The 12876-nt window shown below is 39.9% G+C and overlaps 1 protein-coding gene across 1 annotated transcript in view; it reads right to left on the bottom strand.

Annotated features, from left to right (window-relative positions):
• Nucleotides 1-11152, bottom strand: part of RORB (RAR related orphan receptor B) — a 186447-nt gene extending 175295 nt beyond the window's left edge. The window contains exon 1 of the mRNA XM_081065590.1: nt 10548-11152. Coding sequence (XP_080921716.1) covers nt 10548-10554 — 7 coding nt within the window. The 5' untranslated portion in view covers nt 10555-11152. The remainder of the gene's footprint in view (nt 1-10547) is intronic.
• Nucleotides 11153-12876: the final 1724 nt, after the last annotated feature.

Genomic DNA, 12876 nt, shown 5'->3' with positions numbered 1-12876 from the left:
AGGATATTAATACTATCTGATTAGTATTCTTATTGTTGATATTTCTGAGCTGCCCTTGGAAAGATAATCCAAAAGTCTGTTCCTTTGGTCCTTCATTTTCTTTTCAATTACAAGGATAGAAATATATATCCAAGGGTGAAAGTACTTAGAATCAAGCCTTTTAAAAGGTACTAAGCATTAAAACAAAACAAAACAAAACAAAACAAAACAAAACAAAACGTTTTAAATTTAATTTTAGAGCAAACTGATGAATAGGTGAGGATCCTAAAAATTTCTAAATGAATTTATCTGAAATATTTTGGTTTTGTAAAAACAAACAAACAAACAAAAAACTATCAACAACAGATTATTGCCAAGAAACACTACACCTTAATGATACGATGTGTTTTTCCTGAACAAATGTTACTTGATTCAACCAGACTGTGTGGCATTTACTCATACTCAAAAACTGGAAATTTGGAACAAGGTTTCTTCTTCTTTTTGAATAAAAAGTGTTTATATTGCTAAGTGCCAGGTGCAGTTATGTACAAATTAGTAGAAAGTGTTCTGTATAATAATTTTATTATTTGACCTGACAATGATAATGATAGCCAGTTATTCATTAGAAACTCAACATGTCTAAATTCTTTAAACTTGTATGTTATTATTTGATTTTTGAATTTAGAAGCCAGCAGCTGCTGGATAAAAAAATGTGACTTGAGTGTTCATTCCGTCTCAAGCTATATAATGAAACTTTTACTTGGGAAACAGAATATGGGTTTTCATGTTAATCCAGTATTATGGAACCCATATAAAGCACGTTTGAGAATCATGCCTTGGATAGGTGAAATTAAACATATTTAAATGTAGTTTGATAAATAACTAGTTTTAATTATTTTTATTACACTATTTAGAAAAATAAAAATAATACACGTGTCTGAATCGTATGTTCTCAGAATTAATTACAGCAGGCAACACATTCTGACCCTATTTAACATGACTGTCTTTAAAAAGTCTTTTAATGGAAAGATCAAAATGGTTGTTTAACGTTATACTAAGTAGTAGGCATATTTTCATAAAAAGCTAGAGTAAAAATCTAGACTCATATTACATATAGCCCTTCAAGCAAAACCACTAGTTTTCAAAGGTTCAATTTACATTTACCACCCAGAATAGCACACTGGCCCAGGCATAACATGAAGTGGGTGTATGTGTCCATTGTCATATATCTTGTGAGCACCAGAGAAATTGCAGTAAGAGGTGAAGGAGGGGGTGTCCAGAAAACTAGCTCCCTTATTGAAAGCTTCTAAAAGTTATAGGAGCCTTTGTGTGCCCTCTCTCCCAGCCTTTCACCTTTGAAGAAAAGCCCCAAGAAATGGGGTCATTCACTCACTTCTTAAATTCTTCCAGTTCCAAGAAATAAACCAATCAAGTACAACAGCCATTTTATTATCAGAACATGCTACAACCGAAGAGCACCATTCCTTAGTCTAATAAATTCTAATTAATAATCAACCTTTTAAAAAATGCATCTATTTTTCAAGACTGAAACACACGACTCTGTGTTCTTGCTCACCATGTCGAAATTTGAAGACGAGTGTCCTGCCAGTGTTAGAGGGTTGTGAGCAAGAGTGACACTTTGGCTGCCTGGATGTCTAAAATGTTGACATTTACTTTTGTGAATTCTCCCTAGCCCAGGATCTAGGCTTAGAAACTTGATCTTGTCAGTGTTTTAGAATGGATTAGACCTTAGTATGAGGATTTAAGTTAACTAAGCTCACACAAACTAATGAACAAAACCAAAATGCCAAATTACCACTTCAGAATGAAGAGCCTAATTATGAACTGTAGCGGATATTTTTTCAGCCTGATCAGTGATTTACCCACAGACATGCTGGGATAGACACAGACAGTAGTTAGTTCTCACAGTAATTTTCTTTTTTTTTTACTGTCTAAAAGTCAGGAATTTTCCTTCTTTAAATATGCTTAAGAGAGAGAAAAGCTCAAAAGTCTGTAAGACAGTTTGCTATCTGTTAATTTTCTAGTTTAATTTTTGGAGTTCAATCTTCAATTTCTGGAATGTAAGAGTTTTATGAAGAATATTACTGTGGCCCTCAGACACTGTTGACATACCTATTAGTTCAGTGGATTTTATTCTCCCTGATATCTAGTAGTTATCTAAGATACTCTCCTGTGCATTTTCGCTAAATTGCATAGCACTATTTTCAGGTTAATACCTTAAATGTTAAAGAACATGAAACTCAATACATACCAGCGATTATTTTACAAAAATAAGAATTTCTTTTATAAAAACAAATGTATGAGGATATTGTAAAATAATCCCCCACCCTTTTTTTCCTGGAGATACTTGCTAATTTTTTTTACAAGTTATACTCTTCCTCACACTGATATTTGTCTCCTTCAGTACATTTTCTTTTTCTAATTCAAGACTTACCTTAGAGGTTTTTAAAAATTGTCACTTGAAAATCATTTTAAGAGTAAAAGTTTTATTTGAGAACAAAACTACTACTTGTTCTAAATCAGAATATGCTCTTTTCGGAATGGTTCTATGTCAATAAACTAAATTTCACATAGTACCAATTATAAAGGCAACTGGTGAATACAACAAATAATAATTTAATAAACCTCATTTATGATGAACAAATTAACCAAAAGATGAACTTCTACTTATGCTTAGAGCCCATCCGAGATATCACTTCCCCTGTTAGAGATGTTCTGAGGTTCTGACGGCGTCTCACTGTATTTTGTTCTGTTCTTGCGTTGATCATCGCTGTCATAGCCTCACAGCTGGCTATGCTTTACCAACCTGAACATCTTTTAGGGCCCAGTTCTGTGCCTGGCTTTGAGCAGATCCTCAATAAATCATGAATTCATAAATGTAGGTCGCATACATCTCTATTTAGATATACATATAGCTCTAAAAGATGAAATCTTTGAGTCTGTCCCTTTTAAAATTGAAACAGAAAATGGAAACATTTGTGAAGATGATCTTATTCTCATATTCAACAGTATCTCTTAATTTGGGCTCCTAGAAATGAGTTGATCAATGAATTGGACAAAGTTTTCAGAACAGGGGAAAATCAAAGTCGGTTTTCTATAAGGAGAGAAATTCATATGAAAATATTTTTTATAAGCTTGTAAGAAAACTAAAACAAAATAATATTTTACTTTCTTTCCTTTCTTTTTTTGCAGCCAGGATTACTTATTTATTTCATGCCAAGTAATGCTTATAAATGCCAAGGCCTTTAAAAAAAAAGCTTTTGATGTTTCATTTTTAAGGATAATTTTGTGCTCAAATTCAGACAGTACCTTTTGTACTTCTAATTCAAAATATTGTATATCTGCTATTATCAGATGATAACAACGTAATTTTAATGAAATTCACATAATAAGGGGAGTCGTATGAAAAATTTTAAAAATATGATTTAAAATTGACTTATTACCATATTCATTGGAAAAAGCTTTCCTATGAGATAAAAACTTATGTAACAGTTTTCTTTAAGTATCCCAAATTTTTCATATACAGCATGGTGCCAGGATTTTGGATTCACATGAGTACAAAGTAATAAGTAGGCTAGTGACAAAAAAACATAATTCAGTAAACAACCAAATTAATTTGCTCTTTCTATGCTTATGTCTGTGATTTCTGTGAATTAGAGAAATGTAACCCAGGACCCCATGATATAACAAATCACATAAAAATTACATCAATGAATACTTTGTGTAGTAAAGTAATTTACAAAGTCAGCATACCAGCCAGTTAATAACATTTAGTTCACCATGCAGAAGTGAACGCATTTAAGTTAAAGCAAATTACTTTTGCTTTTTTCTAAGAGCATGTTTTAATAAGTATTTTGCCTCATGTTTTGGCAAAAGGTGACACATTGATTTGACCTTTGTAAGAAGATGCTTAAGCCAACAATATCCCAATTCAATTTTAAAACAATTTTTAAAAAATAATTATAATAGTTATTATAAAGTTATATTCTATTTTCAAAATTTATAAAATAAACATAAACCAAGAAAAATGCATACTATATCAAATACAAAATATAATTTCTGTGTTATTTATAAATGTTTTAAATGCTTACTATGCAAGGTATTAAACAATATAGGTATATATGTGTTGAATAGCATTTTTAACTCTTCGGGTAAGCATTAATAAAATTGTACTTATTGAGACAATGCATTTAGGGCTTGAAATGTTGATGACATCGTAGATATGTATATTTTAAAGGTGAACAGAACAAGCCAAACTTCTTTGGTGGTTTACAGAGCATAATAATTTTGCGACACTATGATCACAATATTTCTTTTCACAAGAATTCACCCTCCCATGCCATTAGTTAACCACATGATTATTATATTTAGTTTGATTCACTATAAATGCCGTTATAACACCTGTGGTTTCCCTCATTAAGAAGTGAATGGATGGGGTCAAGGGTTGAAAGGGCAGCATATGCACTATGAAAGAACTAGTTAACATAAACTATTATATTGGTGCACTGGTAAATCTCAGTTCTATTCATCAGATGATTAGTTCAATCAATATTTATTCCTCTATGCTCCCTTTGTCTTGTGCTACAAAGGAGACGTCCTTCAAATTCATGCCATAGGCCTTGTTATCTATGAATTTGTTGCTTAATTTGAGAGGGAATATTTTGTTTATTTGGTAGACTTGAATACTTGATTCCTTTCCCCTCTAATTATCATTAGGAAATATAATGGAGTTTTGTGTAGATTATTTATAAACAGATGCTATTTAACAGTTTCTTTTGTATGCTACTCAAGTACCACATGTATCCATTTCTTCTTTTTGAATACTCCGGAAAGTTGCTTCTGTTTCTCAAAATATGTTTGAATTTGGAAGTCTGAATTGTGAAAGCAAAGATAAGAATGATTTTCTCTCTCAAATATTCATTCTTCTTGTCTGAGTGGGTGGTTATAGGCACATACATATACATTGTGTATCAGTGTGTATCAACAGACGCCTCCAAAGACTGCTATTATCTGCTAGAGATTCTGTTAAGTCAGAGATTCTATTCAAAGTAAGATAAATATTTGCAAGAAGCCGTAATTGGAAGATGATTACAAAATTAAAGGAATAATACTTTATGTGTAGAGTGCTCATTTTATCAAAGGTCATCATTCATTATATTACAAAAGACTTATTTCATTCATCTACTTAATTTCTGTCTTTTAGATAAGAACGGATGGAATAGTAAAACTACATCTAGAATTAAAAACAACAAAACTATGTTAATTATTCAGCACAATGTCCATTCCTAATACATAACATTTTTGTATATTTTAACATGACAATAAAATGATTTGTTAATGTCAATTATATTAAATCAATGACAATATAATTTGAAGACTTTATGGCTTTTTTGTCTTTATGAGATAAATACAGAAATGATTTAGTCTTAAGAAATTCTCTTCATCATACTAGAATGATAAAAAATATATATTTTAGGTCACCTCAATCACTAATAACTTTTGCGCTCTTAACCTTTGATTTGTTTCAATCTGTCTAGAATTTCATGGTCTTAACTGTCCTCACATTATTATCTGTAAGGCTTGGATTTCACCAATGTACAGTGGCATTGATGTTATTGCTCGCGATTTTAAACCTCACTTTATTTACAAACTTGCAGAACACCAGTAGACATATATACAGAGGATGCCAAAAAAAATGTATACATATTTTAAGAAAGGAAAGAACTATTAAAAGCGTAACACTCAATATATACCAATAACAAAAGATGAATACAAGTCATGTGTATATGTTTTTTTGGCACCCCCGGTATATAGAATTTTAAACTTAATTTACTAGAATAATTTTTAACTCTGTGTTAATTGAAGGCTATATAATATGAACTTTAAATGAGAAGTATATTATTTATAGCAGTGAAAAAAATCGAGTTAATGTGTTGTGAATCACATTTATTCTTAAGAATATTGTGGTGAAAGTATAAAAACTACATAGGCATAAAAACTATATAGTATTAAAACTACAAGGCAGTCCTAAAAGGTGGATACAAGTTCATAAAATGTGAAATAATAGCTGAAAAATTCTACTTGTATTTTTAGCTAGAAAAATCTTCCTGTGTAGAATCATTTTAATATTCTGATGACAATTCTGTATATACTACTTTTAGAAAAATAGTAGGTATTATTACACTTTTAGAAAAATAGTATGTATTATTACACAGTTCGAACATCATTTGCATGAAGACTGATCCTGAAACTTCATACTTTCCTGGTGCTGCAAAATCTTTGTTGCTGTAAAATTAGGTCTCACGACTCATTTAAATTTAAAATACAATGTATGCAAATACACACCTGTATAATTGCTTTTAAGGCAATTAATAGTTTAGTATTTAACAAATTGTTACTAAAATAAGCAAATGTTAGCATTCATTATTGATTAAGAGTATAAAATAAATGTTACTCATGTTAAAGTAAAACTATACATAAATCACTTTAATAATGATGCAAGAAACTATCTTTTAAGGGTTTTCTAATGAGCAAAACCTATACTGTTTGTTGATGGAAAATCTAGGACTTCTAAGTTTTAAATGAACACTAACAAAGGATTTTTAATCTTTATTCTTCATGTTTATGTGGCTTGCTGCTCAAAATTTCTTCCTTTATATTTCCATCCTGGTTTTCCAATTCCTGATTTTCTGAAAATACAGAAAAGTAAAAAGCCTTGGTGGTTCTAATCTGTATTCCAGAAGCCCAGGATGTTAAGCACTTCTGTACAAAGTACATAACAATATGTCACAGGAGAGCATCCCAAAATGTAACCAATTAAAAAAAATATTTTATCTTTGTGGCTATATATTTTTTGAACAATACTTGAAATATAACTTTCAGATTTTTTTAAAACTGTTTGAATGTTTTCTTGGAATAAAGACAGTTTACTGAAAATTACTTAATAAACAACTATTAATGGACTACTGAGAGAGATGTCCTTCCAGCAATGTTGTGGGGTTTTTTTTTTTGTAATTGTTGGGAGGCCGAATGTTTGTTAGAAATATTTAATTGGAATTTGTAGAGGAAATTAAGACGGACTTGTTTAGGAGATAGATCTAAAGGCCTGGACAGCAGGACATTCAGAGGTACAGATTTTTGAGGGGTACCATACCTCTGGAAGCAAGCAGCCTTTTTTCTAAAGTTAGCAATTAATAAAAACTAACTACTTGGAAATAACAGATGAAAACTGCCCTTTAGAAAAGCCAAGCCCCGTCCTTGTTTACAGCAAGCATAAAACCAGATTTCTAATCCACGGTGCCACAATCACCTATTGATTGCGACGACATCTGTGACCCTGTTTTTGGAAGCAGGGTTTTCTGCAGAGGCAGAGCTGGAAAATCCTACCATTTCGGTTCCCCTGTGTAATAAACGGCTGACAGGACTCTCAGGAAGGAGTCTTGAAACCCACACCTTGGCTGGCTTGTTTCTCACGTATGGACAGACCTAATTACAAGTCCTTCCTCCAGCCTTCCGAAGTTATTTTTCTCAATAATGCAATCTGCGAAGAAGCGTCTCTAGAACTGATGTGGTACCCTCTAGCAGACAAAGGGTGAAATGTTTTGTGCGCCACCAAATACAACCTCGTCTGCCAAAGGCCAGCCCATTGTAAACCACCACGCTTGACCCGGGCTCAGTTCCACTGTGGAGCTGGATAATGACCTCAAAGATCACAGCCCCTTAACCCCTTTCTTACCTCAGAGCTTCCCTCGGGATAAAGTCTCTTTAACTATCCTATACCTGGCAGGGGCGGGGTAGAGGTGTGTGTGGGGGTGTTGCTTGATTGGTCTCCAGGGTGACTACTCAATCCTGGACCAAGTTTGCGACGCCTTGACTCAGGATAGCTGCCAACTGCAAAGCGTGGAGCCCAGGCTGAGGTACTGACTGGAGATGGGGACTACCTGGGGACAGGAAGCAAGCTCGCGCGCTCGCGCGTGTGTGTGCGCGCGCGCACGTGTGTGTGTGTGTGTGTGTGTGTGTGTGTGTGTGTGTGTGTGTGTTGTATGGGGGAAATGGAGTGGGCACACTGTAAAGCTGAACTCAAAAACCGCCCTCCTCCTCCCAGAACAGGCTGCTTAGCAGCCCAGGCACAAGAGAAAGCTTATTCATTTCCGCTCTCACTTCTCAAGTTCACACTCAAGTTCAAACCCTGACTCCCACAAGATGTCTGAGTAGTCTGGCACTTTTCTGAAGCTATCCTTAAAGAACAACCCCTTATGTTGCAAGAGGGCAAGGTCTGTAGGAAATGCGCGGCATTGGCAGAGAAGAGACAGTAAGGGGTCAAGAAAGGAGAGATTGGGAGAGCGAGAAGGACCCCGCCACCTTTTAAGCTTGCTTTTTCTCCACGTGTCCCACCAGGCCGCCTAAGAGTCGCCTTAAAATAGAACTTAGACTGGTTTAGACTGGTTTAGAACTTAGAACTTAGACTGGCTTAGACTGGTTTCTCAAGCTGAGCGCCTGACTTTCAACCCTGTGAGGTGCTTGAGTACTCAAAGCCAGCACAGTGGCGAACCCGAACTGTCGCTGGCAAATTGCTCCTTCAGGAGCAGTGCGATCAAGCTACATCCACTTCTGCCCCGCACTCTTCTCTTCCTCCTCCTCCCCACCCCACACGCAATTTAAGAGGAGACTGAGCGGCTTTTACGCCCCAGGTCCAAGAGCCGGCTCGGAGCTGAGATGTAGCATGGTTTCAGTTATTCAGAATTTAAGAATCCAGCCTTGGGAGGAGTGTTGGAAGGGGAGAAGCAATAGAAGAAAGGACTAGAAACCCCATCCCCGGGCAGAGGAAACCTAAAGGAGAGCAAATAATCGTGAGACTGGACAGGAAAAAAACACACAAAACCAAACAGAGACTAGTTTCCTGAAAGAATTTGGACAGTGGAACACGTGAAGAAACCCCCAACTGGGACACTAAACTGGAACCAGTTCGCAGTCATAGCGTCCCCACTCCCAGTGCGCGGGGGTCAGTCAAGACCATCCCACCGGGACGTCCCTGTTCCTTATCTTCAGCTACCTCCTTCCCACCCACCTCCCTGTACAGCCTCTCCGCTCCTCCTCCTCCTTTCCTTTTCTGCCACATCCCAGCGCCCTGCCCACTCTCTGTCCTGAGTCTAGGGTCGGTGCTCACTGCGTGCGGAGCAGGGGAAGCATGCACATGGCACCCTCGGAACTCTCCTGGAGAGGTGCTGGGAGATTGGGTGACGGGAGAACATAGCCAGGTAGAACGCCATGAGTGTTTGCCGCCCAACTCTCCCAAGATCTTCCTGCCCAATCCACCTGACGAGGGGTCAGTGATGCAGGAGGGTCAGGAGCTGGCCGTTTCCAACTTTCTGTTGCGGGCACCCATAGAAAACATGTGAAAGGGACAGGAGACACCCCCATACCCCAAGAACAGCAGGGTGGCCAGGAAGAAAAACTGGGGGTGGGGGCGGGTGCCCAGAGGCTTGCACAGAACCCCACGGCACGCGGGCACTCGGCCTGCTCTCCAAGAAAAGAGTGAAGTTGTGGTCACGCGAAAAGTGGAGGAGAGTAGGTCACGGCACAATGCGCAGGAAACCTGAAGGTCCTGGCACGAAGCGCTGGAGACAAACGAACAAAGTGATTCCCTAAAGCCCGCCAGGCCAGCCGCCGGAGCAGCCCAAAGTGCAGCAGGAGCAGGTGTCTGGCCACTTATCCCCCGCGCGCCGCCCGGCAGCCGCCAGCTCGCCGGGAACGTCCTGCGACTGCCTACGCCACCTGGGGTCCTGGCCCAGGGCTTCACAGAGCACCGGCTCCCGCAGCGGCCCTTCGGCAAAAGAACCTTGCCCACCGCGGGGAGCGCGGGCTCTCTTATCCTCTGGAACTTTCTCTGCACAACTTTTTCGTGGTGGCGCTAGTCCCTGGTCTGCGCGGGCTCTCGCGAGCGGACCTGGCCAGGGCGCAGAGCTGGAGTGAGACGCGCGCAGGGGACGATCCCGGAGTCCGCGTCCTGCCCCGCGACACCGCCCCTCTGGCTACCACTCCCACGAAGGGACGCGTCAGCCGGCCAGCATGCTGGTGGGCTTTGCAACTTGGGCAGTGTGTGTCCCCTCGCACTCTCGCCCTTCCGCCCGCCGGTGCGCCCCGCGCGCCCAATTCGGGTCGGTGACCACTGCGCGCGGGGTGAATCCAGCTGCTTCTGCCGACAGGCATCCCTCTCCCGGCTTTCTCTCCATCCGGCGTCCGCTTCCGCACCCGAGAGTGGCACACAAAAATGGTTCAGTGCAACTCGACTGGGAAGAAGCAACTAGCGTCGCTCCTCTCTCTAAAAAGCGCCCTCCCGCGTCGCTCCAGAACTCCCGAGAGGCATCAACACCTCCCCACAACTTTCTACGCCCAGGCCATTTGTAGCCCACCTGCGAATGCGAACTCGGGAACTGCGCCCCGCTAACCTCTTTCCCCTTCGGCTGGGTGCGCTCCCCTCCCCCATCTCCCCATCTGGCTGGACTTGGCCGGACCCCGGGAGCCTCCGTGCCCGCAAGCCTGCTTACCTCGCATGGTGTGGCCGCTCTCCTGCTCCGTGTAGTCATGAAGCTGCTCCCAGCCCGAACCCCGGAGAGCCCAAAAATCCCGCTCAGCACGAGTGAAGAAGGTGGTCGGCGAAGAGCTGCTCCGCTGAGAAAACCATCCCTTTAGGCGGACGCCGAGGCCAGAGGGTGACGTTTGCCGCCGCCGCCGCTGCTATGCTAACAGTTTTGACGATGGTGGTGGTGACTGTTTTGATGGTTGTTTGGTTGGTTGTTTGTTTTCAGGAAGGGTGAAAAAAAAAATGTGCTGGTTGGCTAGTGCCTGGGTTTTGTTTTGCTTTTGTTTTTCTTTTTTCTTTCTCTCCAATGTGCTTGCTTTTTAAAAATGCCACTGCCTCCGGCTCAGAAGATTTCTTTTGTGATCACTTGGACTGAGGAGGAGGAGGAGGAGGAAGGGCAGCAGCAGGAGGAGGAGTTGGTGGTAGAATTGTTAGTTACAAAGAAGAGGGAGAAGGAGCAAGGAAAAAAAGGGGAAACAGAAAGAAAAGAAAGGCGGTGTGGATGACAGAGCATGTGCGTTTTCACATGACATCTGTGCCTGTTAGCGGATCCACAATGTGAATTTTCACTGTTCAGTTACAGGGAGGAAGGCTGCGAGAGAGAAAGAGAGAGGAGAGATGGAGAGAGAGCCGAGAAGGGGCTTATACGCGGGGGCGGGTTTGGCCTGGACTTCTAGGCCCCGCCTCCTGTCAGCGCCACCACCAATCAGCGCCCGGCACCGTTTGAAGGGGCTGGGATCACGGGGGAGGGGACTCTATTGGAGGCAAGGGGTGGGGGTTAGGAACACTGGAGCTGAAGGCGGCCAGGGCTGTAACTAGGTATTAGAGACTCTCCTAACTGTGCAGAAGAGAAGGACCCACAGAGAGAGTCGGGCAGATGTGCAGGCGGCATTTCACTTCCTATTCCAGGAGGAGGGAGAGGACACTGAGCAGTCCTTCGGTGGCGAGTGTCGCGGGCTCTCCGGATCCCACGTTGGTCCCTCTCCGGCAAAGCCTGTGGGCCCCAGACAGTTTTGAATTTATAGCAGCGCTCTGCAGAGTCCTTTTTCGGTGAACTCTTGTGTCTGGCGGGGATTTCCCTGGGCAGGACACTTCAGTTTTTGTGGCAGAATAATACAGGCCAACTTCCATCACTTTGAGCTCAACTAAAATGCAGTCCCATGCAAGTATCAGTCCTCTTCCTTTAAAACCATCTTTCAGATACTTCCTGCTCCCAAACCTAAAAACAAGCAAAAAACAAAATACTGAGATCTCTTCCATTTTTAAAGATTGTTTTAAATTTCTGATGCTTTATTTTGTCAAGGAAATTGGTTTTTGTTAGCATCTGGAGAATCTCCTAGCGTTGGGTTACACAATTCAAGGATAACAGCCCCAGTTGGCATCTTGGCTACCTTAGCCATGCAAGGCTAAGACTGAGGCCAGAATGTATGATTCTATTTGATAAAGGTGCAAGTCTTTAGGAGGGTAGAACTGTTAACTCTAGTTGCTACCAGAAGGCATTTACCAATTTAGAGGAGACTGGCAATTAAAATGTAGGTAAAGTTATCTGTATCCCTTAGTGTCATCTTGACCATTTATTTGTACTTTGATAAAAATCTAAGGTGTATATCAAAATGTTCCTTTGCAAGTTTCTCCCTCTCCTTAAACAAAATAAACATATCACACAGATGATCACATCCAGTTTTGTAGATACTTTGGTTAATTGGTCATCCTAAAAGAGGGGTAAAAAGAATCACCTCATCCATTCAATTTTATGGCATTGAGGCATCTACTCCTGAGCAGACCTGTTGGCAGAGCAGGCCTCATCCTCCTTTAGGAACCTGAGTAATTTGATGTTTTACTGGTATATATTCATACTATGTCATGTAACAGAAATGCAATGTAAAACTGGCAATTATTTAGTTAATTAGATCACTTTACACTGCCAGTAGTCCGCCCACCGCCAGATTAAATAAAAAACGGATTACTTGCTGAATCTTCACTAATGTTACATTGACTTAGCCCTGCTGTATGCCCTTCCATTTGCAAGCCAATGTGTAATTTGGGAAAGTTTTAGTATTGAGAATGAAAGTTGATTGAGTCTTTAATTAAATAAAATGAACAAAAGGAAGTTACTGTTCAGAATAGTTATTCCCTTATAAATACCTTTCCCTTAGTTTTGTAATTGGCACAGTAGTTAATCTTTTAAGATAGTATTTAAGGCTCCCTGGTTTTTATCATTTTTAATCAAGTAAAATAGATTCATCATAACTACATTAAAGTTGCACTAAGTTATGCCTAATTTAGTTGCTTCA

Source organism: Rhinolophus hipposideros (genome assembly GCF_964194185.1).
Source record: "Rhinolophus hipposideros genome assembly, chromosome: 11".
NCBI classification, from domain to species: domain Eukaryota; kingdom Metazoa; phylum Chordata; class Mammalia; order Chiroptera; family Rhinolophidae; genus Rhinolophus; species Rhinolophus hipposideros.
The sequence above is the reverse complement of the archived record's forward strand: the minus strand, read 5'-3'. Positions and strand labels throughout refer to the sequence as shown.